Source organism: Heteronotia binoei, chromosome 11, assembly GCF_032191835.1.
Source record: "Heteronotia binoei isolate CCM8104 ecotype False Entrance Well chromosome 11, APGP_CSIRO_Hbin_v1, whole genome shotgun sequence".
Taxonomy (NCBI): domain Eukaryota; kingdom Metazoa; phylum Chordata; class Lepidosauria; order Squamata; family Gekkonidae; genus Heteronotia; species Heteronotia binoei.
In genome coordinates, this window is record NC_083233.1 from 10762158 (window position 1) to 10789449 (window position 27292).

The following is a 27292-nucleotide window of genomic DNA, read 5'->3' on the forward strand; positions in this document are numbered from 1 at the left end:
CCAGGCCAATTGAACTCTGTCGTCTGGATATCAGATGTAATTTCGGGAGATATCCAGGTCTCACCTGGAGGCTGGCAAGCTGCAGAAAAAGACATTTTCAATGGATTATAGACTCCATCTGTCAAAACATGCTTACATGATCCATGACAATGAAGAAGCCACTGCCGCCAGCTCTTTAAGACAGGCCTCTGCGCTCGTTACTTTTAGGAATACGCCTAAGATGTCTTTTTAGAGTACCCACCTTGAATGTGGAAATGCAACAAACTAGTGTTTGGAAACACAGGCCTTTCCTTCATCAGACAAGCCAACACTGACTGCAGAACCCTGTTGACTGTACACCTAAACTGGAAATCAGAATTTTCTTGCAATGTGAAGCAACTCTGACTAATTGCTTGAACAGCCAGCCTCCAGGCGGGACCTGGAGACCCCTCGGAATTACAGCTCACCTCCAGACAACAGAAATCAGTTCTCCTGGAGAAAATGGATGCTGTAGAGGGTGGACTTTATGGCACTATATCCCCCTGAAGTCCTTGTTGTCCTCTTCTGCCTCCATGCCCAAATCTCCATGAGTTTCCCAACCTGAATCTATTCCCCATCTCTCACTGGTGGCCAGAAGAGACCTGACAATGCTAAAATAAAAGTGTGGTGACCACCAAGGTCATCATCCCAAAATACTTTATTACAGGTACAGGGAGGCCTTGACTGTTGACGCTGTATCGATAGCGAGGAGCATTCAGTGCTGCACCAGCCTCTTGGGTGGGTCTAAGTGGCAGAGCAACTACTTTGCTTCTGTGAGGTCCCAGGTTCAATCCCCGGCATCTCCAGTTGAAAGGATCTCACTTTGTGGATGCTGGAGAAAACCTTCTTTTGTCTGAGAGCTGTTGCTAGTCAGAGTAGAAAGTTCTGAGCTATGGTTTGAGGTATGAAGCCACTTCAGACATGGCTCATAATGGTCAGAAAGAGGTTTTCCTTCTAATCTCAGTCTCTGTAGGGGAGGGGAAACGTCTCAACAGAAGAAGACAAGCTTTGCATGCAGAAGGTCCCAAGCTTCTCCTGGTGCTTTTGCTGCCTGAGACCCTGAAGGGTTGTTGCCAGTCAGATTAGACAATATTGAAGAAGGTGGGCCAGTGGGCTGACTTAGTCACAGCAACTTCAAGTGCCCAGCTTTGGGCTAGGAGTTTCCTGGAGATTTGGGGGCAAACCCTGAAAAGGGCAGAGTTTGAGGAGGGGTGGGAGTTCAGTAGAGTTGAGATTCTCTAGAGTCTGCCTTCTAAAGCTGCTGTTTTCTCCAGAGTAACTGATCTCTGTAGTCTGGAGATCGTTGTACTTCCAGGAGAAATTCCTTTTCCACCTGAAGGCTGGCAACCTTGAATAGATTTCCCACTCTCCCTATGCCTCTCTCAGGCTCCTCTTCTCGGCGGGGCTTCTGTCTGATTTCACACTGTCTGCCTTGGGGCTGCAGCTAGCTTCACTTTTTTTCACACAGCAACAGAAACTGGTTTTTAGAGGTTTCTGTTTGCTGGGTGAAAAAGGCAAAGCTAGTTGCAGCTCCGGGGCAGATAGTGTGAAATCAGATGGGAGCCCCGCTGAGAAGAGGAGCCTGAGAGAGGCATAGGGAGAGTGGGAAATCGGTCCTGGTCTGGGGAAGAAAGGAAGTGAGGGGCAGGCCCTTCTGCCTTTTTTCCATGGCACTTCCATTCAGTGAGTATTATTTGTCTAGGGCAGGAGTCCTTCTTAACCTTGTTGAGCTTGTGGACACGTTAGGAATTTTGAGAAAGGTTAGTGGATAACACTACAAAATGGCTGCCTGAGGAGGTACGGCTGATCACAAAATGGCTGCCAGGAAGCAATCACAAACTGTTGGGAAGTATCAAGCCAAGCACCTTCGTGTGAGGGGAGCAGCTATTTCCAAACAGGTGCTTCCTACAGACAGAAAGATCTTCTGGAGCACCTCCTACCTATGGTTGCCAGCTCTGGGTTGGGAAATTCCTGGAGATTTGGGCAGTGGAGTCTAGAGAGGGTGGGGTTTGGGGAGAAGAGACATACAATGCCATAGAATCCACCCACAAAATCAGCCATTTTCCCCCAGGGGAACTAATCTCTGTAGCTGTAATTCTGGGAGATCTCCAGCCACCACTAGGCTGAGGAAAGCCAGGGTTGCTTGGGAGAAGAGAAGCTTGAGGGGAGAACTAAGTGGGTACCAGGAAACATAACCATGGGCACCATAGACACTACACTGGGGGACAGAGTCGCCAGGTTCCTCCTGGCAACTGGTACGGGTCAGAGGGGACTTGCCAGCCCCAGGGGAAGCCTAGGCCGGTGTTACAACGACATTGCTGGCAACATGACATCATTTCTGCTATACACTAGAAGTGATGTCACTGCATGGCCTGCAACACAAGATACTCTGACGTTTACGCAAAAGCTCTGTGGTGGATGTCTTTTTTTACCATAGAGGTTTTGCAAGAGAGTATGAGCGTGTCTCATGGTGCCAGCAACACAGTGACATCACTGCTGGCATGCCCCGGAAGTGATGTTGCCAGCAACATGACAGCAATGCCAGCCTAGGCCTCTCTCAACCGCTGGTAAACCCCGCCCCCGCTGGCCAGCTAATCAGTAGGCGTGGGGTGGGGGTGACTGGGGACAGGGGATCCCCTTTCCTGATGGGAGCCTTTCACCCTCCCTGGGGGAATCACTGCTCTCGGCTTATCTGTGCAAATGCTCTGAAAACTGAACTGAACTGTGTGGTTTGGAAGTGTTGCCTGCAACCATTCACCTGTGTTCCTTTCCCCCCTCCCCTGTTGTTTCTTGCAGTACAATGGTTCCCGTCCAAGGGAGGAATGGGAAATGTGGCACCCCACTCTCATTGCAGAAGCCCTCTTTGCAATATCAAACATTTTAAGCTCCTTGCGTCTCATCTCCCTGTTTACAGCAAACTCCCACCTGGGACCCCTGCAGATCTCTCTGGGACGCATGCTGCTCGACATCCTCAAGTTCCTCTTTATTTACTGCCTGGTGCTGCTGGCGTTTGCCAATGGACTCAACCAGCTTTATTTCTATTACGAAACCAGTGCCTCAGAAGAACCCAACAACTGCAAGGGGATCCGATGTGAGAAGCAGAACAATGCCTTCTCCACGTAAGACTCCTCCTCCTCCTCTCCTCCTTCTGGGTCCCAGAACGCTCTTCTTGCTCACCTCCCAAGCCTCCTTGGAGTGCTGGCTGCCACTCGAGTGAACATCCCTTGGTTTGTTCGTGTGCCGTTTGTAAGGGTCGTGCATGCAGGTGGCGGGAGTGATCTCCGGGGCGGCTGACCCAGCAGCCTCCACAAGGGCCTGATGCCAGCAGCCGTGCAGGAGTGACAGGCGCTCTTAACGCCGGGGCTGTAATTCCTGTCGTTAGCATTTGCCTGTCACAAAAGATAAAGGCCACAGGGACGCTCCATGGGTTTGTTCCAAGAGGAAATGTCATCCTCCGCTTTTCGTGGGGGCCAAAGAGCCATCAAACGATATCTGTCTTGGTCTGCCACAAATGCTCTGTGAATTGAGTCGTGCAAAATGGCTAAAAGGAGGTTATGCTTTAAAAAACGGAGCATGTGAGCTTGACATTAGACGCTCTTTCCCCCCCTCCCCAGTAAGCCAGGAGTCTTCCTTCTTGGCTTCTTTAGATATATATTGTGATCAGAACAAGAGCGTGTTGGGTCAGACTAAGAGGCTCTCAGATCAGGCCTCCTGTCTCTAAAAGTTACCTGCCAGGTGTTTCCAAGCCAGCAGGGCACAAAGGTAGCAGTCCTCCCCTGTTGTTTGACCACCACCCCCCCCCCCCCGCACACACACACACACACAAACACACCTGGGGTTGCCAGTCCCCAGTTGGGAGAAGCAATAATCAACAATAGGATCACAGTGGAGACATATTACAAAAAACAAACTGTGATGTAAATAGGCTACCATACTTTTTTATATATATAATTACTTAACGATATACATACTTTTAAAATATAAAACTACTTTTAGATTGACAAATGTCTTTGATACAGAAATCCACAATAACAACCATAAGAGACATTTAAACCAATTTCAACAGAGCCCAATATTATTTTAGTGGTACAACGTACTAGTTGCAATAAATGCGTTTCGTGTTGCACTTCATCAGTATTATAAAAGTCCTTGTCTTGTTGAGGTGTATACGAAAAAGGAGTAAGCCAGACCGTTTTCACACACAGCTTACCACGTGGCCACATTCCTGTTCTCTCCGCAGCGTCCGTCGGATTTCCCACTGTCTGCGCCGAAGTTACAGGAAGTGCCGCGGCTTTTGTGTAGCAAACGTAAACCACTAAAACCCAGTTTACATTTGCTACACAAAAGCCACGGCACTTCCTGTAACTCCGGCTCAGATATTGGGAAATCCGATGGACGCTGCGGAGAGAACAGGAATGTGACCGCGTGGTAAGCTGTGTGAGAAAACGGTACCAGTTTCCTTCACTCAAAGCATGTACAAAATCTTTCAATTTATTGATTACACTAAGCAGGGCTTTTTTTTGTAGAAAAAGCCCAGCAGGAACTCATTTGCTTGTTAGGCCACACGCCCTGACATCACCATTGTTTCACACAGGGCTTTCTTTTTTTAAAAAAGAAAAAGAACTCATTTGCATATTAGGCCACACCCCCTGATGCCAAGCCAGCCAGAATTGCATTCCTGGCTCAAAAAAGCCCTGACACGATAGCGCAACATTGTAGTGATTTATTGCCGTGATCTAATTCCTCTAAATTCTCAGCTTTCACTTTTGAAGCAAAAGTTGGTTGCGGAGCTCTAAGAGGAAAGGTTGAGGAAGTTCTTGTCCTGGTTGCCTGGAAAGAAATGGGGAGGGAGAGCTGCAAGACAGCTGGAGTCAGGCCATGAAAGCAACTTGGGAAATCACTGCTGTGCAAATTCAGTCCATTACTTCGTCTTATCACAGTAAATTTTGTACGTTAATTATCCCTTCTGTAAAGGCGTCCTTTCTTTTACATGTCCCAACTCTGCCACCAATCAATTTCATGGGCTGACCTTGAGTTCAAGTGTTACGGGGGAGAGAAACAGAGTAAGAAATCTCTCTATCCATGGCCTTGCATAATTTCATTAATCTCAGTCATTTCTCCCTTTAATTGTTTTTCGCCCTTAAGAAAAAATCCCCGAACTCTGTAGCCTCTCTTCGTAATGAAGGCGCTCCACTCTCTTCACCATTTTGTGTGCTGCCTTCCGTATAGACCCGGTTTCTGAGGAATTCTTTTGAGACGGAGGGGCCAGAACAGCCCACAGGCATGCAATTTTTAAAGGGTCCATTTTTTTGCTAATTGTTAGACCCAAGTCCGGTAGCTGTTGGGACCAAGGGAGCTTTGACTCTCAAAAGCTGATGCCCCAAAAACCTTCTTAGTCACTATGATACTCCTTCCTGTTCTACTGCAAACAGTGTTCCTCGGAAACACTTTCGTTAATGTGTTGTACGACTAGGAACGTGATGCAGGCAAAACTGACAAGGTAGATCTCATTCGATAGGTGTGCCCTCTGAAGACCTACGCATGGCGTGCCACGAGGGTCACGACAAGGAGCGGTCTCGGAGGCAGCTGTGGTCTCCTTGAGGGCGCCTGGAGCCAGTCGGAGTAGACAATGCGGAGTCAGGAGCATCGTTCTGTTCGTTTTCATATCCAGGTTGAGTTGGGCTTCCGTGGCATGGGGGAAGGGGCTTGAGGCGGAATCTTTGCCTGGAAAGCTGGGTGGCTGTGACCCCCTCCCCCCCCCCACGCCAGGGCATTTTGCTACTTAAATCAAGCTTTCTGAAGGCCAAACCAGATGCGAAGAAGCAGCCACATTTGTTGCTCCCTTGCCTGTTAGCTCATAAAGCAGGCAGCGGGGATAGAGTGACCAATTCTGCTTTGGGATGCTTGGGGGCAGAGTCTGGGGGTGGCAGGTGCTGGGCAGTAGCAGCACTTCAGCGGGGTCTAATGCCAGAGTCCACCCTCCTAAGCAGCCGTTCCCTCCGGGGAAACTGCTCTCTGTTCTCTGGAGAGAGGGCTGCCAGGTCTTCTGGCGAAGCGCACTAAGGGCGGTGACATCACCTGAACATCATCACGCCAGACACGTCACACGGGGGAGGCTCTAGCACAGGGGTGGCCAAACTGTGGCTCAGGAGCCACATGTGGCTCTTGGACATATATTGCGTGGCTCTTGAAACCCCCACTGCCCTGTTGGCTTGCTTGGAGAAGGCATTTCTCTCTTTAAAGCACTTCTCCAAGCCAAGCCAGTCGATGGCTTGGAGAATGCGTTTAAAGTTAAAGTTGCTTTCTTTCTACCTCCCTTCCCCCCCCCCCCATTTATTTGCCTGCCTGTCTTGCAGCTCTCCAACATCTGATGTTCATATCTTGTGACTCTCCAACATCTGAAATTCATATCCAAATGCAAGAACATCCCCGCATGACAAGCCTGGCGCGATGACATCACTTCTGGGTGACGGCATCACCCCAGGCATGTTGGGTGCCAAGAGAGCTCTTTGGGGGAGGAATCCCCCACCTCCCTGCCAGCAGCTAATGGCCACCTCTGTGCCAGCGGCTTGGAGGAAACCCAGCTGTAATTCTGGGAGTTCTCCAGGCCCTTTCGGTAACCGTAGCATGAGCTAAGATCCAAAGATCCCGCTCAGCCCCACAACTTTCAGTGTGGTCTGCACCATCCCATCTCCCCAGCTATTTTCTTCCTCCATTCTGTTGCCTCAGACCCTTTTCTCTCCATCGTGCGTGGGCGGGGGGAGAAGGTCTGCATGCAGAGGTGTGACTCTGTTAGCTGGCACCCATTTGTTAGCAGCAGGTCTCGGATTCATGGAGAAGTCCTCCTCTAGTGGTTAAGCATGGAAACCTAGTGGAGCACAAGAGCAGCCCAGTGGCTTGATTTAAAAAGCTGACTTAAACCATGGGCCATTTTAAATCCTGAAAAAAACAGTCCGGTTTAATGCTTTGATTTAAATAACATTTCCAGTGGTCTAGTGCAGGAGTCTCCGACCTTTCTGAGCTCACGGCACCTTTGGAACTCTGACGCCGTGCGGTGGGCCCAGATACAAAATGGCCGCTGCAGGGGGCGAAGCTAGACATTAATTGACCGCCGCATCTTACTTTCAGTCACGCACATCTTTGTGCTGTGGTTGCAAGGTGCTGCCAAAGCAACAGTTTAAAAAAATCTCCACAGCCAATCAAATCTCCCAATAGCCAATCAAAAACTCAACTGGGCAAAAGCCCCATGTGGCGCCTCCCACTTTCTAAAAATGGTAGGCCCCAGGGAAGGTGCTGGGGATCTTTGATTGAGTTACTCTCCCAGGATCCAATGCAACAGCTCTAACCAGAGTGGCCTTGTACACTGTCGAATTTGACTTGGCCTGTGGAAGCAACCAGGAAGTTCAGGAGGTCTCTTGGGTTCTGTGTATATTGGCTAAGCAGGATGATTTCCTTGACGCCTCGAGCGTTCTGCAAAAGGAAGGCGTGGCAGAGCAGACGTGGAAAGTCAACATCGCCCTTGTACAGTCTGCCTTGTCAAGCACAAAACTTGCAATTTCTTGTGTCATATTTATAGTGTTTTGAGGTGAAGCATCCCAGATCATGGCGTGCGTCTGAAGAGTTAGGCGCTGCCATCCAAACAAACTATAAATCATTGAGCTGGACACAGCTTCATGGTTTTGTTTTAAAGAAATCATGAGTTTAGAATGCCATACGTTTCTTTGCACACCAATTGCAGTCTTCAAACGCTTTTTTAAAAAGATTCAAGCCGGTTTAAAAAAAAAAGAAGAAGAAGCAACCCTCCAATCTTATTTTGAGGGATTTTGAAAAAACGTTTTTAAAAATCCATCCTGAAAATTAGCCTCTTTCTGAGTACTATAGTAGATGCTGAGTGACAGACATGGGGGGGAGTGACCTGTTCAGACCACATTTTGGGCAAGAGCTCACAGGAATGGAACTCCGGGACCTCTAAATTTTATCGTGCTCTTTCTTTCTTATCCCTCCCCCCCCCCCCCCAAATGCTTGCTTCTGGGCTTCATTGTTGAACACACACACACACCCCCGTGAGAATCTTGCTGAACTCTAAGATCTGACAAACTTTCTAATACTTTTCCCCACAAAAATTGGCAAAATAACCAAAACATATAAAGCAGAAAGATGAAAAGCTTCATCGTGCCACTGTGGACACATAGGAGAAAGTAATTTTTAAATTATGATGGGAGTCAGGTTTTATTACGACAATTATAATTCAAGATGCATTTTAAGGTAGAAACTGAGCTGATATAATTTAGATGTCAGGGGCGTGTGGCATATGCAAATGAGTTGTGCTAATGAGCTCCGGCCCCTCTTTTTTTTATGAAATGACCCCTGGACCTGGTCAACCTGGAATGGCAAGAGCTGATAATAACATAGACTCTTTTTCTCTAGCTGTTCCATATGCACACTTTTTCACTCATCGGTAATCCTGACAACAGCCCTATAAGGTAGGGCTATGCACTTTCCTAAGTGGCAAGGTGTCTGGGGACTGTGCTGGTATGGAATTTGCACTTATTGATTTATAGCCCACGTTTCTCCTCAGATTTTCAGACTCCTCTCCTTCGTTTTTCTCACAGCAACCACCCTGAGAGGTAGGCCAGGCGGAGAGTTTGTGATGGGCCCGAGGCAAAGTTCCATGGTAAAAATGGAGATTTGAATCCAGGCCTCCCAGGATTAGTCCACCACTCTGTCCAGTATACCGCACTGGCCCTCACTTCAGAATATCCTGTGAACAAGGGAGCACTTTTCTGTTCTCAAGTTGCAGCTGACTTAACAAGGACCCTATTGGGTTCTCTAGGCAAGAGACAGCCAGAGGGAATCGGCCATTGTCTGCCTCTGCATAGCAGCCCTGGGCTTCCTGGGAGGTATGGAGGGGGGGACACGCTGTGGCTCAGTGGCAGAGCATCGGCTTCGAATGCAGAAGGCCCCGGGTTCAATTCCTGGCATCTCCATTGAAAAGATCTGGCAGGGGGTGATGCGAAAGACCTTTCTTTGCCTGAGAACCCGGAGAGCTGCTGCCAGTCTGAGGAGACAAGACTGAGGACCAAGGGCCCGATTCAGTACAAGGCAGCTGCATTTGCTGATGGGTAAAAACCTGGGCCAACCTTCTTAGCTCCTGATGAGATGGAGCTCCTCTGGACCAGCCAGCCAGGTCAGGGCAAGGAGACACTGGAGACTCTGAGATACCTGTTTGTAGAAGCCAACCCTAGGAGAAGCAGGCAGCCTCCTCACAGGGGAAGCCAGCACTGCGAGTCCTGCTTCGGACCCCCTAAGAGCAGCGGCATATTCTGGGGTGGGGCCCTCAGCCTAGAAAAGCTCTCTGCTGTTTTGCACCTTCTCTGCCTTTCTGACGCCCCATTCTAGCTATCTGTTTGAACCCACTCATCTCTCTTCTGATGGGTATCCTGCTCCAAAACCAGGAGCCCTTAAGGAAGACCCAGCCCTTTGGGAATGTCCCTGCTCACTCGCCATGTTAGTCTGTATCGCTCCAGGCTAGCACTGTGGATGGAAGCCGAGGCCCAGAGAGGGAGACTTGCTGAGAGCCCTTGCCTGGCTGTAACCAGCGGGGAACAGCTCCCTTCACTCATAGTGCCAGGACGTTGCCCTCTGAGAGCTGGTGTGGTGCGGCGGGTTCGTGGGGTTCTAGGGGGATACACCAATGGACTAGGTCCCTTAGTGACCCAGGTTCGAATCCCCACTTCTACCGTGGAATCTGGCTGGGCGACCTTGGGCCCATCATAGACTCTTTGCTGGGCCTACCTCACAGGGTTGCTGTTCACAGAAAATGGAGGAGCGATGTTCCAAAGCCACTTAGAGTCCCAACCGTGGGGAGAAAAGTGGGATATCAGTAAATAAATGCACCGGCATAGCCTTCTGGGCCTCCAACAAGGGCTGCTAATGACTCCTCCCCAGTGGCTTTTGGGAATTCCTTCCTAACAGGGACGTTTTATTTCTCTTGAAATTCTCTTGAATTTCACAGACGGAAGAGCTGAGGCTCAGAAGGCAAAACGGGTAACTGCTTCCCGGAGCCGCCACTTCACCCTGCTCCCGTGGGGGCTGTGCGGCTCGAATCCTCATATGCCATTTCGGTTAGAAAAGGCTGCTTTCGTACCTTCCGCTTGGGCACGAGCCCATGATAGAAAACTGAAGGGAAGGCGAGGAGTATTACCTGACAAGCAAACTCCACGCAGCGGCTGGATGCTGCCTTGAGCACACACGAAAGCAAACCTGGCGCACGCACACACATCAGCGAAATGGCAACGCACGACACCACAACCACCGTGTGAGGGGGCACAGACGGGAGGGGCCGAGATGCTCTCTGGAAACAATGGAGCCGCAGGGGGAGCGCATTAGAGCGGCAGACTCGACCCTGGCAGGTGGGCCGAAAGCAGGGCCCCCGCAGTGGGGCTGGAGACTTGCCTCAGCGGCTCACTCGGCTCACTCTTCAAGGCTGAAACAGTCCTTATTAACGCCCCTGGTGCCAAGTGACATTTTGCTCCTCAAATAGGCCCAGCGGGAATGACTTGCTAAGAACGGGCAGCCAGCAAAAGGAGAAATTATATCTGTGGGCCAGCGTGATGGAACGGCATTGCCATGGATCTGACCCCCCCTTTCCCCCCCCCCAGCGCTGCTTTGAGTTGTCTTCATTTAAATCCCCCTCCCTGGATGGAAGACGGAAGCCAGGCCTTCCTTTGGGGCTGAAGAATCATTCGCTTTAATAAGATCCGGTTTTGTAAGGGAGCAAACTGGAGTTCTTGTTCTTTCTCCATTCAGCTTGTTTATCGAATGGGATTTGTTGACCCTCAGGCAGTTTCTTATGACTTCCCATGGATAGGGTTAATCGCTTTGCAAAGGAGGTGGCCCAAAGCATGGAGAGCAGCCGTTCACACACCAGTCCCTTCCCACACCAATTGGGTTGCCAGCTCCAGGCTGGAGGATTCCTGGAAATCTGGGGGTGGAGTCTGGGAAGGGACCTCTGCAAGCTGTAATGCCATTCAGCTCAAGCTCCAAAGAGAGCCAGTTTGGGGAAGTGGTTAAGTGTCTGGACTCTTAACTGGGAGAACCGGGTTTGATTCCCCCACTCCTCCACTTGCATCTGCTGGAATGGCCTTGGGTCAGCCGTAGCTCTCTTATCTGGGAGAACCGGGTTTGATTCCCCACTCCTCCACTTGCACCTGCTGGAATGGCCTTGGGTCAGCCATAGCTCTCTTATCTGGGAGAACCGGGTTTGATTCCCCACTCCTCCACTCGCACCTGCTGGAATGGCCTTGGGTTAGCCAGAGCTCTCTTATCCGGGAGAACCGGGTTTGATTCCCCACTCCTCCACTTACAGCTGCTGGCATGGCCTTGGGTCAGCCATAGCTCTCGCAGGAGTTGTCCTTGAAAGGGCAGCTGCTGTGAGAGCTCTCTTGGCCCCACCCACCTCACAGGGTGTCTGTTGTGGGGAGAGAAGATATAGGAGATTGTGAGCCGCTCTGAGACTCTGATTCAGAGAGAAGGGCGGGGTATAGATCTGCAATTCTTCTTCTTCAAAGGAGGGGTTTTGTTAGGGGGACTGGTTTTTGCGGTCTGGAGATAGGGGCTGCCAGATCCAGGTTGGGAAACTCCTGAAGATGGAGCCTGGGGAGAAGAGGGACCTCAGTGGGGCAGACGGCCGTGGAATCCACCCTCCGGAGCATCCATTTTACTCCAGAGAAACTGATCTTTGTAGACTGGAGGTGAGCTGTCATTCCAGGGGACTCTCAGTTTCCAGCTGGAGGATGGCATCCCTATTCATTCCAGATCGCCAGACCCCAGCAAGAGACTGGCAACCCTACAAAGCGACAAAAAAAAGGCTGAACCATTCAAAACACGATTCATCTTTCAAGTTGCTCTTGGAAAACAAAGTCTTCTGCTCCGACGGCCCGTTGGAAAAATATGTTGACAAAGGAGTCTCGCGTCAGAACGTTAAGCATCTGGTCCCCACCGAAAGCAACAAAATCTTGTTTAATTCAAGGATCACGTTGCCACATTCAAATATCCTGGGGTGATGCATTTCGACGCATCAATTTTCAAGGGCCGGAGAAATGCGCTGTGCCATGAAATTCGATGTGCCGCAGCCTGCAGCTGTTTGCAAAAGCAGATCTCTGGTTCATGTCATGGGGACTTTGGGCATTGGCTAATTGGCGTAGATGGTGCTGCGGGAATGGGGCAAGGATGGCAAGGTTGCCAATCTCCAGCTAGGGCCTGGACATTTCCCAGAATCACAACTGATGACAGAGATCAGTTTCCTGGAGAAAAGAAGAACATCAGAAGAGCCCTGCTGGACCAGACCAGTGATCCATCCAGTCCAGCATCCTTCCTCACACAGTGGCCAACCAGTTCCTCTGGAGGGCCCACGACAGGGCGGAAAGGCCGAGGCCTTCCTCCTTGTTGCCTTCTGGTGCTGGGATTGAGAGGCTCAGTGCCCCTGAATGTGGAGGTTCCCCTCTGTCACCATGGCTAGTAACCGTTGACAGACTGATCCTCCATGAATATCTAACCTCCTTTGAAAGCTGTTTATTCCTGTGTCCATCACGACATCCTCCAGCAGCGCACTCCATATTTCGATCGCTCTCTGTGGATTTCCTTGTGTCCATCGTGAACCAACTGCCCGTTGGAAACTAGAACTGCACACAATATTCCAAATGAGGCCACGCCGTAGATCCATACAGGGGTGTTGCAGGCAGTACTCCCTCTAAACCGTAGAGTCTTGTGAGCAAAAATTCTACTCTGTGAGCTCCTGGCATTAAAGTTGTGAGCTCCTGCATCAATGAGTGTGCTCTGGGCTCATCCTTCCTGAGCTGAGACAAAAATGTGTGAGCTGGAGGCTAAAAAACTGTGAGCTAGCTCACACTAACTCAGCTTTGAGGGAACACTGGCTGCAGGCCATTTCATTCTCAGTCCCTTTCCTAATAATCTCTAACACAGAGTTTGCCTGTTTTTTGACTGCTGCAGCACACTGGGTGACGCTTCCATTGAGCTATCTCAATTGTATGTTTTTATAAGATTTTATATAAAATTGTATGTTTTTATAAAATGTTGTTAGCCGCCCTGAGCCTGCCGAGGTGGGGAGGGCGGGATATAAATAAAATTTATTATTATTATTATTATCTGCTACAACCCCAATGTCTTTTCCCCTCTCGGTGGCTGCTTTGGGGGCATGGCTGGCTCGCCCGCTAGGCAAACTAGGCAGTTGCCGGGGGCGCCAAATTGATCACCTCCCCTCCCGGTGCCCGAGACAACCGCCTAGTTAGCCTCTCCCCCCCCCCCCGCCACTGCCACCAGCCCCTCCCTTCCGCCATGCTTCCCTCCACCCCAAGCTTGCCACAGCGAGGCCGGGCCCTACCAGCTTCAAGGCAGCTGCACGTTTTTTTGAAGCCAGCACTGAAGGAGGCCTTGCGCCCCCTCACTTCCGGTTTCAGAGAAGGGGGAGAAGCCTCCTCCTGCCCTGGCTTCAAAAAACGTGCGGCTGCCTCAAAACTCAGAGGGCCCGGCCTCGTTGTGGTGAGCTTCAGGGGGGCATGGGCGACAGAGGAAGGCATGGCGGAGAGAGGCGGCAGTGGGGGGCCCACCTGGGGTGCCATGCACCCTACGGCCGGCGCTGTTTGGAGGACAGGCTCAATGGCATTCTATCCTGCTGAGATTCCTCCCTTCCCCAAATGCCGCCCTCCCCTGGCTTCACCCCTCAAATCTCCAGGAATTTCCCAACCCAGAGGTGGCAATGCTATTAAAGCATGCACTCTCATTAAAAAAATCCCCGTTGAAGAGTATCGTTTCCTCTGCAGTGCGCTTTTGCACAAGACCTTGTCTTTGTGGAGATATTCTACTCTTTCTCCTGCACAAAGGAATTGTATCCTTTATCCTTTCTAACCCCCCTCCCGCTGCCATCGCCAGTAATGGAGCAGAAGAAATAGACTCCCCTCCCAGGGCCATTTCTGTGTGAAGTGTAGCTGATAACAGGAATGGATTTTGTTCCGGAGCTCCTAGAAAGTAGGAGATAGCTGGTGTTGAAAGGGAACACAGACACTCACTTCGCTCTTCAGAAGGCTGCTGGGGTTGATGGGCCCCCCCCAAAAAATGGAAGTCAAGAGAGGAGAGCGTTTGGTGTGCCAACTAAATGCCTGCTGGGCTGGACTCCATAAATTACTGCTGAGGCCTCAAGATTCACTCACACTGTCGCACTTCTGTCAGCCTTTCCCTGGTTTGCGTCGCATCCTCTTTTCTCCAAGCATCAGTCTTCTTTGGCTTGAAGTCGGTGCTTTGTGCGACATCACAGAAAAGATTAGAGGAGGACAGGTTGACAACACCCAGAGCTTTCTGGAAGTCTTTGGAAGAAAGGGGGTGGAGTCAACTGTTTGCCTTGTCCACTGAAGAGAGGCAACGTACCATTTGGGGGAAGGGTGTTAAATGCCAAGAAGTTGATTTTAGGCCAGGTTTCTGACTTTGCTGAAACCGAGAGCATTTCAGCACATCAGCTTTGAGCATTTTCCAGCCTAGGTCTGAGCTGAAGAAACTTGCACGTGAACCCATGAAGCTGCCTGATGCTGAACCAGACCCTTTGTCCATCAAGGGTCTGTCCAGCCTTCTCAGACTGCCAGCAGCTCTTCAGAGTCTCAGGCAGAGACCTTTCACCTCCGAGCCAGTTTGCTGTAGTGGTTAAGTGTCTGGACTCTTATCTGGGAGAACCGGGTTTTATTCCCCACTCCTCCACTTGCGCCTGCTGGAATGGCCTTGGGTCACCCATAACTCTCACAAGAGTTGTCCTTGAAAGGGCCGCTGCTGTAAGAGCTCTCTCAGCCCCACCCACCTCACAGCTGGAAGAAGGTAAAGGAGATTGTGGAATATAAATCCACTATCTTCTTCTGCTTGGCCCTCTCAGCTGGAGGTGCCAGGGAATGAGCCCAGGGCTTCTGCATGCCAATCATGTGCTCTCCCACTAAGGAAGGGCCCCTCCCCCTTGTACAGCCTTCCAGGGAGGGGCTCCATAGGGAAGCACCTTGGCAATCCCTGCCCAGTCCCCGGCATCTCCTCTTCAAGGATCTCAAGAACCCACAAGGCTGCCTGGGATGCCGGAGAGCCCCTGCCTCTCGCTGTAGTTAGATGGGCAGATTTGATTTCAGGCTCATCCATACCCCCGTTCCTGATCGGGGATCCTCATGGCACCCACCAACACCTTTCCTGTGGCTTTTCCACGCTCTCCTCACTTGTGTGCTCCTGTTGCTGGAGGGGTTGGTGTGTTCCTGTTCTACATGTCTTTTGCTTCCTCTGATGGTCTATGCTACATTACATCACTTTATGTCCGGCATACAATCTTGCAGTTTAAATCAGCAGGAAGACATGTCAGACAAAGCGATGTAATATCAAATCAACCCCTAGAGGGAGGAAAATATGTGCAGGATAGGGGGAACCCTAGAGGGGAGACTCTATAACATTGTACCCCACTGTGGTCCCTCCTCTTCCCCCAAACACTTCCCTCCCCAGGCTCCACCCCCCCCCCTCCTAAAATCTGCAGGAATTTCTCAAACCTGAATGGAGCCTGGGGTTCTCCCAGAATTATAACTGATCTCCAAACTACAGCGATCAGTTCTCCTGGAGGTAATGGCCATTTTGTTTGATGGACTCTATGGTATCACATCCATGCCACACTGCCTCCCAACCTAAACTCTGCCCTCTATAGGCACTGCCCCCAAATCTCCAGGCATTTCCCAAGCCAGAGTTGGTGCCACCAGTGCTGGTCCCATAAAAAAGGGAGCCCGTTTTTGCTGGATCTTGGGACCGTCAGATCATGACAGCAGGCATGAGGTCCACCTTTGTCCCCTGACTCTGTAGGAGTCGGGGTCACACCTTTCTTATTTTGGAACAAGACTGAAATTCAGTGCCAGCCACAAATTTTGATGGTCTGTATACTGTAGGAATGGCAGGTCCCAGGTGGGACCTGGGGATCTCCAGGACTTAAAGCTCATCTCCAGATTACAAAGATCAGCTCCCCTGGAGGAAAGGGATGCTTTGGAGGGCGGACTCTGTGGCATTTCTGTCCCACGGAGGCCCCACCCTTGAATCTCCAGGAGGTTCCCAACTGTAAGCCCTACCTCCCATCCCTCACCAGTGGCCAGGGCTCTGGCAACCTTCGTATGCTGGCCCTTGGGAACAGAAGCTCAAGGCTCAGGAGGAAGCAGCCCTAGAAACAGGAAGGGAGACGAGGTGGAACTTTGGTCTGATTCAGCCTGGCTGTTCATAAATTAGCCCTTTCAGATACATGCAATTTAACCAATTGTTTGATGTGCTTCAACACCCACCTTCAGCTAGTAAACAGCAATTTGTCTTTTTTTTTGCAGGCTCTTTGAAACCCTACAGTCTCTCTTCTGGTCTGTGTTTGGTCTGTTGAACCTCTACGTCACGAACGTGAAAGCCAGACATGAATTCACAGAGTTTGTTGGGGCAACCATGTTTGGCACCTACAACGTCATCTCCCTGGTGGTCCTGCTGAACATGCTCATAGCAATGATGAACAACTCCTACCAGCTCATTGCAGTAAGTCAGCCCAGGGGCTCCTTTTCTGGTTTCCCTAGAAAGATGAGTTTTGTTGGCTCTTTGTGTTTTTACCTTGACTGTTAGCTGCCCAGAGTCTGCTCGCACAGTGGGCGGCATATAAATCTAAAGTAAGTCAATAAATAAATGTGTATAGACGTCTCTGTCAGGCATTTAGGCCAGTGGGTTCTTCAGAAGCAGTTTGGCTGACAGAGGTGGGTGGGGTGTGCAGAAGGAGAACCAGATTAATTCTTTTTGCTATAGGTTGCCCGGGCTCAAGAAACTCTCTATGACTTTTAATATACCTCAACAGCATGAGATTGGCCCCACTGAATGAATGGAATTTGCACAGGAATATTATGTTGTTACCTGAATTGCCCTAAAATTAGGTTTGGGGAATTAGAGGGTGGGCAGTTAGGCTTCAGCGAGATCTTTTGGATCTGTGTATACAGAAGTTTCTCCTTTGAAAGTCAGTCAATAACGAGGAGATATTGTCTAATAAGCACAGGGTTTTATTATGAAATAAAGGCACGCGTACAAGGGTACAAAATCATACAACACACATACAGGCCTAAGAAAGCAGATATGAAATTGATAGAGGGGTAACACAAGGATAAAACATAAGACAGGATATACGACCTGGTCCTGATGGGCTTAGGGTCCAGTCACAACTAGAAGATATAGACATGCACTGCCATGTGCCATGCCCGATGCTCTGTACTTAGAGTAGGGAGAGGGGAACCATCTGATTACATGTTGCTCAGGCAGAGAGAGAGAGAGAGAGAGATGAAGCTTCCTCTCCTGTTATAGTATTTTGGAAAGGAAGAGGCCCTCCCAAAAAGGGGCTGGCTTGCAGTGGGCAGTGATTAGTCTATTCTGGGTACCTGATTGGGGGCCCACCTCAAGCCAATGAGCAGACCTGACTCTTGGTCACCTGAATGGATCTCCAGGTAACAACTGGGCAGGGGGAGGCTCCAAAGTGACAGTTTGGGCAAGGCATGGGCGAGTCATGGGTGGAGGTAATTAAAACAAGCTATACAGACTTATCTAAAAGTGACCCTAGAGGGCTGAATTGATACCTAAGGTGCCACTCAATCTACACAATAGCTCTGGCCCTGGGTTAAGGCTGGTCTTCCTCTTCTTACTCCTCTGGCTGGCACCATCCTTTGTCTAGAGTTCCGTTTGACGAAAGTTTGGGCAGTCCGGCAGGATCCACGCCTAAGATAAGCATGATTGCCTCATGCAGATGTTTGAAGCAACCGTTGGATACGTGAGCCTCTTGTTTCTTCATCATGGAGTCTGGCGGTGCAGGAGAATGGTCGCTGATGATGTTAGCCTTGGATAAGGGCTTCTCATGGAGAAGGGCTGGAAACTGCTTGATGGGACAGCTCATGGCAGCGCGGCTTCTTCCACTGCAGTGGCCGAGATTGGGCACGCACGGAGGGGCTGGGAGCTCGTCTGTACTTCTGGCTGGCAACCATTCAGAGATAGAGAGTGCTGCTATAAAGCTGAGGCTTTTAGTATCCACATACGTTCTTTAGAAAATGGCAGGTAAAACCCACGTCTCACAGCAGATGTGTGTGAGTCGAAACTCCAAGCACCCTGGCAACCAAACGGGTGATCATGATGTTCGTATATAAGTAAAAATAGGGGGCTCTCACTCACAATGTCAAGATTCTCGCTCCGAAGTCCTGTACCTGCTTTAGTACTAAGCTGTTGGCTGGGCTGCCCCAATGCGGAACAGGGGGAGGCAGCGAGCACATGCTCTCAATGACATTGGGTATTTGGCAGGACTTCTGGAACAGAAAAGACAAATGACTCCCCTTTCCTTCCCTCCCTTTGTGTGGCCTGGAAAAGCAGCTCCTTCTGTTTTATTAGATGCACCGGCAAACCTGGTCATCCTAAATACTGAGGGGAAAGTTCCTAAACCCCAAAAGCAAATTGGGCCCATTAACCTGCCACTGATTTGGGCCTTTGTGAAGTGGTGAGACTGTGCTGTCCCTTACTAGGGAATGATAGCATAGGTCAGGGGCCTTGAACTTTTTGAGCCTGTGGGCGCATTAGGAATTCTGGCACTGCATGGTGGGCGCAGGGCCGGCCCTGTCACTGGGCAAGCTAGGCAGTTGCTTTGGACGCTGGCCTTCTGGGGGCGCCAAAGTGGGGACTCACCATGTGACTCAGTGACATTATCAGTGCGGGGCGGGGGGGGGGGGCTCCAGAAGTTAGCCTTGCCTAGGGTGCCAGATAGATGCTGAAGCTGAAGCTCAAATACTTCGGCCACCCAATGAGAAGGGAGCACTCCCTGGAGAAGACCCTGATGCTGGGAAAGACAGAAGGCAAAAGAAGAAGGGGACGGCAAAAGATGAGATGGCTGGACAGCGTTACCGATGTAACTAACACGAATTTGAGCAGACTTTGGAGGATGGTGGAAGACAGAAGGTCTTCCATGGGGTTGCAAAGAGTCAGACTCGACTGTGCGACTGAACAACAAAGGGTGCCAGACAGTCTAGGGCTGGCCAGGGCCGGATTAACAATTAGGCATAGTAGGCACTGGCCTATGCCCCCCCCCCCCTTTAGGGGCCCAGGGCTGGCTTCTTCCCCTGGTTTCTTCTTCCCCCGGGCTGGCTTCTTCTCCCTCCCAGCCTGCATGGGCAGCCAACAACTAAGCTACACTTTGCCCGACTTGCCTGGTGTGGCTGCAGCTGGCGTTGTGGCCAAGTTTGCCTCTCTCTGCCTCTCCCCCGCAGCTTTGTCAAAGGAACTTTTGAGAAGGGGCCTGCAGGCTGCAGTGGGGCAGCCCCTCCCACTCTGAGATAATTTGCAAGGGGGCCCCCAAGATTTTGACTGCCTCAGGGCCTCCACAGGATTTCATCCGGCCCTGGGGCTGTCCCTGCCTTCTGGAGATGGGGGAGCTTCATTGTGCCTTCGTGCTCCCTTTAAAATCCCGGCCAGTTTGTCCAGGTTCACCAACTGGGTTCGCCCCCGTTCCACGTTCTTGATCTGTCGCTTCCCTCAATGTTCTGGGTCCACAGGATGCCTCCCCCCACCCTCACGTGCTGTGCATCGTGACGGTGGTGCAGAGCAGCTGAACGCTAAGCAAGAGACCAGCATGACCTCTGCATTGTGTAAGGGGAATGGACGCGTGCCAAACTACGGCAGTCTTTTTTTCACCCTTTTGGGCCAAGCTATTTTAAACGTCGGGAGCTGCCTGTTCCCTGGGGGACACCTTGAGGCAATGCCATCATCGATCGCGGCTCTGAACCAACCTGCCTTCTTTTCTTTTCTTGCTCCTTCCTGTCAGAACTTCTATTCTAAGAGCCACGTTGGCCAAATCTGAGGATACTTAAATCCAGAGACTGGAGCTGTGCAGGCCCAAGATGGATCTTTCGACAAACCTGAATCGTGCTCCAGGTTTGCAGAAAAATCTGAAATGTGAATAATTAATAATAATAATATCTGGGGAGTTATAAAACCCCAAAATGACAAGATGAGCCCTTGCATAACTTACATTCCACCATAGGTAGATCCAAGCGGGCAGCCGTGTTGGTCTGAAGCAGTCGAACAAAGCAGGAGTCAAGCTGCACCTTTGAGACCAACCGAGTTTTATTCAGAACGCAAGCTTTCGTGTGCTCTCTAAGCGCACTTCATCAGACGAGGGGATCAGGTATCGATACCTGATCCCCTCGTCTGATGAAGTGCACTTAGAGAGCACACGAAAGCTGACATTCTGAATAAAACTCGGTTGGTCTTAAAAGTGCCACTTGACTTCCGCTTTGCTCTCCATCATAGGAATCAGGGTACCTTACCGAGAAAGCCAAACTTGGCTACACATGCGGACGGGTCTTGTGGGAACTTGCAAAGCAGCTACAACCGAGTCATTTGGTGCCCGAGCACGGAATGCCACCCGCGTGTGTCTTTTACGCACTGCTGGATTTCCTCATCTCAGAGATCTTTCAAGACCCGACAGAAATAGCCGTCGTTTATGAATACAGACAGGCTCTGTCATGACTGCCAAAAGAAGGGCAGTGCAATTTATGTCTGAGAGGTGGGGACGGCCAGGTGGCTCCATTACTCACGAGCAATGTAAAGTAGTGGGGTGGGTAATGAGGCTGCTGGCTGATGCGGCCAATGATTTCTCCTCCCCCGCCCCTTGCCATCTCTTGGCTGCTATGTGAGCGAAGGAGTCCTTCTGGACATCTGGCTCATCCGCTCGGAAAAGGGCCCTCGAGCCTGAAAGAGGCGTCTGGAAATCAGTCCCTCTCTCCAGAGCTGATTTTTGAAAACGCGCCACGTACTTGGGATGGCAGTCTCGAGGCGCCAGGCATATTTTGCAAGAGCAAGCCTTCTGCGTGCCCACTGAAGGCACAGGCTGGTCTGGGCATGAGCTGGAGGACCCTAGAGCTGGTGTCCCTGGCGAGGACCTTCGTTCCACCAAACATTCCAAGTGGAGATGGGATGGACTGGGCTTTGCTGGGCAGTGCTGCTTTCCTGCAGCCTCCAAATGGACAAAGGAGGCTGCCTTATGCTGCATCAGACCCTTCGTCCATCCAGATCCTTGCTTCCTAAGACTGACAGGGGCTTTCTGGGTTATCAGGCAGGGCCGGCCCCAGGGGGGTTGGCACCCTAGGCAGCAAGGGAGTGCCAGCTCTGAGCACCCCCGAGTGCATGTGCCACCCCGCTGCCCCTGCTCAGCCTTCCCAGGTTTGTGCACAGACCCGGGAAGGCTAAGCAGGGGTGGCAGGGTGGCGTGTGCACTCGGAGCTGGCCCTCCCTTGCCACGGTGCACCCACCACCACGCCACCCTCACTCAGCCCCTTCGCTGCCACCGCCCACTTGCAAGCCATCGGGCTGAATGGCGAGGCAGAGGAGGCTACAAGAGCAAGTGTGGCGGCAGGGAAGGGGCACTGGGGGGCGCCTGCCACCCGCCCCTGTGGCCAGGTGGCACCCTAGGTGACCGTCTAGCTGGCCTACCGGGTCACGCCAGCCCTGGCCTCTGGCAGACAGAGGTCTTTCACATCACTTCCTATGTGATTCTTTTAACTGGATATGCTGGGGATTGAACCTGTGATGTTCTGCATGCCAGGCAGAGGCTCTAACTTTGAGCCCCAGCCCCTCCCGAATGACAAAGGCCACTTGTCTTGTTCGCTCTGCTCTTGCCGCACCCATCCTGTTGCAGATTGTGCCGTTTCTGCCGCTGGTCTGTCTGTGAGAGCGGGGGGTGCTATGAGGGGGGTGGGAGTCAGTCAGCGCCTGGAAGAGGCAAAGGCTCTTAGGCCTACTCCAGATCAGGAGTGCGCGGTAAGGTTGCCAAGTCCCCCCTGGTAACTGGCAGAGGGGACTTACAGCAGGGGGAGGCCTAGTCTGGCATTGCAGTGACGTCACCAGTGACTTGACTATGTCACTTCTGGTGCACACCACTCTGTGGTAGGAGCTGTTTTGACCATAGTTTTTGTCCAGATGCCAGAGCGCCCCACACCAATGGTGACTCAGTGATGGCACAACACAATCTTGCAAGGCTGGACCGCCCCCTACTGCTGGGAAGTCGCCCCCATCGGCCAACTGATTGGTGGTAGGGAGTGGCGGCTGGGGGCGGGGGCTTGGTAGCCCTTCTGTAAGGCTACAGTCTCCCTCCCCCTCTCCATAAACTCCCAGGAGGCTGGGGGGAGGGGACAGCAGACTCAGGTCCGGAACTAGTGGGGGCTTTGCAGGCTGCAGGGCCGTCTTAACAGCATTCTGGGCCTCGGGCCAAGCAGTGTACCGGGCCCCTGCAACAGCTACTCACAGGAATGAAAATGCAAATGGTTGATAAAATTAAATATATATTTCTTTTATTGGCACTTCCAACACAATCGGTGTTGAAACATTAAAACCTGTGCAGCAGCAACTAATCAACATGATAAACATTTGAACAATACACGAGGCTTGGAAAACAAATCAAAAGCTTATCCATTCATATATTCACAAACTATCAATACCTGGTTATTCGTACTGCATCATACACAGATTAGTATGGGGCCCCTATTAGGGTTGCCAATCCCCAGGTGGGGGCAGGGGATCCCCCGGTTTGGAGACCCTCCCCCCGCTTCAGGGTTGTCAGAAAGCGGGGGGAGGGGAGGGGAATGTCTGCTGGGAACTCTATTATTCCCTATGGAGATTTATTCCCATAGAAAATCATGAAGAATTGTTCTGAGGATATCTGGGGCTCTGGGGGGCTGTTTTTTGGGGTAGAGGCACCAAATTTTCAGTATAGCATCTAGTGCCTCTCCCCAAAATACCCCCCAAGTTTCAAAAAGATTGGACCAGGGGGTCCAATTCTATGAGCCCCAAAAGAAGGTGCCCCTATCCGTCATTATTTCCTATGGAAGGAAGGAATTGAAAAGGTGTGCCGTCCCTTTAAATGTGAGGGCCAGAACTCCCTTTGGAGTTCAATGATGCTTGTCACAGCCTTGATCTTGGCTCCACCCCTAATGTCTCCTGGCTCCACCCCCAAAGTCCCCAGGTATTTCTTGAATTGGACTTGGCAACCCTAGCCCCTATGCTCGTGGGGCCTACGGGCAAGTGCCCATCAGGCCCATGCGTTAAGACAGCCCTGGGCTGCACCCCCTTTCAAATCTGCAGCACTCCCCACAGACCACAGCAGAGCAAACCTAGGAAGGAAAGACCCCAGAGCCACAGGTGCAAGGAAGGTGAGGGGCTGAGAGAGCCCTCTCCTCTTTCTCTCCCCCTCTTTCTCTGGCCAGCAGCGGGGCCTTCCTCGGCCTGCCCTCGCCCAGCTCCAGCAGTTGTCGCCAGCATTGTTCTTCCTGCAGCACGCAGAGCCAGAGAGTGATGCTGGCCAGCAGGGCGTTCCCCCTGGGTTTGGCTGCTTGGGGGCTGCTTCTGTTGCACCGCTGGCTGGGGCCACATGCATGGGCTGACCTTTCCGCTCTGTGCCAGGCATGCCGGCAGGTGGAGCATGTCTTCGCGGGAGGTGCAGAGTGAGTAAGGAGCTCCAGGAGGAAAACCAGTTTGTGGCTTTACAGCTAGAAAGAAGGACTTGCGTGCACGGAGTGTCGTTTTCTTTGGTTTGGAATTACATGTGCAAATAGGGTTGCCAAGTCCAATTCAAGAAATATCTGGGGACTTTGGGGGCGGAGCCAGGAACAAGGGTGTGACAAGCATAATTGAATTCCAACGGAGTTCTGACCATCACATTTAAAGGGACAGCACACCTTTTTTAAATGCCTTTCTTCCATAGGAAATAATGAAGGATAAGGGCACCATCTTTTGGGGCTCATAGAATTGGACGCCCTGGTCCAATCGTTTTGAAACTTGGGGGGTATTTTGGGGAGAGGCACTAGATGCTATACTGAAAATTTGGTGCCTCTGCCTCAAAACATAGCCCCCCCCCAGAGCACCCAATACCCGAGGATCAATTCCCCATTATTCCCTATGGGAATTGTTCTCCATAGGGAATAATAGAGTACCCAGTAGACATTTCCCTCCCCACCCACGCTTTCTAAAGTGGGGGGAGGGCCTCCAAACCAGGGAATCCCCTGCCCCCTCCCTCTCTCTCTCACACAAATACTTACTGGGTCTTGTTCCTGCAGAACTTGACTTGATCTGAAAACGAAAGCGATACAAAGGGAGGGGCCGTTCCCCGAAGCCCTTCCTGTTTCCTGGTTCCTGCTCAGCCTTTAAGGCACATATTTTAAAAACGGACCTGCAGGAGCTCTAAAACTACATGGTGACTGTGGGTGGGGGGGGCTTCCCCTGCTGGCCAGCCAGCTGGGGGCGGGGAGAAGCCTGTAAAAATGGGGGATCCCCCGCTGGGACCGGGGGACTGGGAAGCCTATGTGCAAACCTTGGTTTCCCTGGTGAGATACAAAATGGACTCTCTCAATTTCGTTTCATTTAATTTGTATCTCCCCCCGCCCCTTCAAAAAAAAAATCCTGGCTAAGACTAAATCCACAGCTGACTGTATCCCCGGGCTAAAGGATACCCGTCTGATTAGTACGAGGGCAAGAGCCTTCTCCGTGGCTGCAGCTGCCCTCCCTGAAGAGATCAGGGCCCTTCGGGATGCGCCACAATTCTGCAGGACCTGTAAGACATACAGTACCTGTTTAGGCAGGCTCTTAATAAGTAACTGGAGGTGCTCCAAACATCTACGGGGGTGCGCAGTACCCTCCATCTCACAGCATTAACATACATTATTTTGAACCAGACAGAACGCCAACTGAAACTGTATTTAAAATTGCTTTTAACATTTTAATAATGTTTCATTGTAATAATTTAAATCTGTTATCAAATCGTTAACCGTTGTTAGCCGCCCTGTACCCGGAAGGGGAGGGAGGGATAGAAATGCAATAAAATATATAAATTAATTAAATAAATATATCCAAGCCAAGGATAGGGCTGGCAGGGCCTGTGTTGGAAAGTACCTGGAGACCTCGGAGATCAGTTGTAAAAGTGAGAGATCTCCAGGCCGCACCTGGAGGCTGGCAACCCTAGAAGAAGCAGGCTGTGATCTGCCACTCCCAGCCTCTGGTCTTCCAAGCCTGAAGCTGAAGGCTGGTCTTCCTCTTTCGATCGGGTGGTTGCCAGCTCTGGGTTGGGAAACACCTGGAGATTTTGGAGGTAGAGCCTGAAAGGGGTGGGATTTGGCAGGGAAGGGACCTCAGCAGGGCTCCAAAGCCACTGAATCCGCATTTTCTCCAAGGGAACTGATCTCCATGGTCTGGAGATCAGCTATAATAGAGGAAGGTCTCCAGGTGCCACCTGGGGGCTGGCAACCCTAACTGAAGAGTCTCCCACCTACTGAAGCCCCCAGAAATATCAAAACTAAATTTGAGACTCAGTGACATTTTCAAATGGATATTGGATATTGGTTGTTCTGTAAGAACAGGCTGGATCTTGCCTAGCAAGCATTCCTGGCACTGCTGCCCCCCCCTTTTTTTTCTTTTCTTTTTTTGCATTTCCACATGTGGGTGGTGAGTCTGCGCTCTCAAAAGGGCTGGGGAGACAGAAGTGTGGCTCCGTGTAGAATCGCCAACCATCTAGTATTTTACTGACCTTCATGAACACATGAAACAAATCAGCCAGTATCATAATGCCCCTGTATAAATCGATGGTGCGGTCTCATTTGGAGTACTGTGTGCAGTTCTGGTCGCCGCACCTCAAAAAGGATATTATAGCATTGGAGAAAGTCCAGAAAAGGGCAACTAGAATGATTAAAGGGCTGGAACACTTTCCCTATGAAGAGAGGTTGAAACGCTTGGGACTCTTTAGCTTGGAGAAACGTCGACTGCGGGGTGATATGATAGAGGTTTACAAGATAATGCATGGGATGGAGAAAGCAGAGAAAGAAGTACTTTTCTCCCTTTCTCACAATACAAGAACTCGTGGGCATTCGATGAAATTGCTGAGCAGACAGGTTAAAACGGATAAAAGGAAGTACTTCTTCACCCAAAGGGTGATTAACATGTGGAATTCACTGCCACAGGAGGTGGTGGCGGCCACAAGCATAGCCATCTTCAAGAGGGGTTTAGATAAAAATATGGAGCAGAGGTCCATCAGTGGCTATTAGCCACAGTGTGTGTGTATGTATAAAAAAATTTTGCCACTGTGTGACACAGAGTGTTGGACTGGATGGGCCATTGGCCTGATCGAACATGGCTTCTCTTATGTTCTTAACACACAAAGCTGCCTGGGACATTGGAGTCAGTATTGCCTGCTCAGACTGGCAGCAGCTCTCCAGGGTCTCAGGCAGAGGTCTTTCACATCACCTATGGCCAGATCTTTTAACTGGAGATGCTGGGGATTGAAACTGGGACTTTCTGCATGCCTAGCGGATGCTCTGGCACTGAGCCACAGCCTCCCTCCCCATAAATTGCTAGGTAACAAGTAAGCTAAGTAACAAGTAAAAGCCAGTGTGGTGTAGTGGTTAGAGCAGGGATGTCGAACTCATTTGTTATGAGGGCCAGATCTGACATAAATGACTTGTTATGAGGGGTAGATCTGACATGGCCTTGTTGGGCCAGGCCAAAGGACACACAAACAGAATTAAAGATTTTTTTTAAAAAAAAACTTAAAATATGCTTAAAATGTGAAGGCTCTTGCAATGTTTTATTTACTTAACAGTTTCTGATAACTGACACCTCTCACTCTGAATTATTGCATCAAAATCGAGAGACAAGGTCTGTGCTGTAGCCATCTTGAGTATGCTGTTCAGGTGTATCTCTGTAAGTTGCAAGCCTGCTTTTGATGTATTGACATACATTACAGAAATCTCATGGCCAATGCTTTGAGCCTGAGGCTCAGGGGAAAACATGAAATGGGTGGGCATTGCAAGCTTTTGTACATAAGTTGCTTCGTGTGCTGGTCAGCCAATAGAGAAAATAGAGGCTTTGCTCTGAAGGCTTCCGTGCAATTGAGCAAACCTGGCAAAGCAAGTTGTGATGCAGAAGGAAGCAAGAGAGAGGGAGAAGGAAGCAGATGATGGTAGGGTTGCCAGGTCCAATTCAAGAAATATCTGGGGACTTTGGGGGTGGAGACAGGAGACTTTGGGGGTGGAGACAGGAGCAAGGGTGTGACAAGCATAATTGAACTGCGAAGGGAGTTCTGGCCATCACATTTAAAGGGACCACACACCTTTTAAATGTCTTCCCTCCTCTGGAAATAATGAAGGACAGCGGGACCTTCTTTTGGGGC

The 27292-nt window shown here is 50.7% G+C and overlaps 1 protein-coding gene across 1 annotated transcript in view; it reads left to right on the forward strand.

Annotated features, from left to right (window-relative positions):
• Positions 1-27292, forward strand: part of TRPC5 (transient receptor potential cation channel subfamily C member 5) — a 222750-nt gene that overhangs the window by 168721 nt on the left and 26737 nt on the right. The window contains 2 exon segments of the mRNA XM_060249986.1: positions 2815-3137; positions 16410-16605. Of these exon segments, the coding sequence (XP_060105969.1) occupies positions 2815-3137; positions 16410-16605 (519 nt within the window).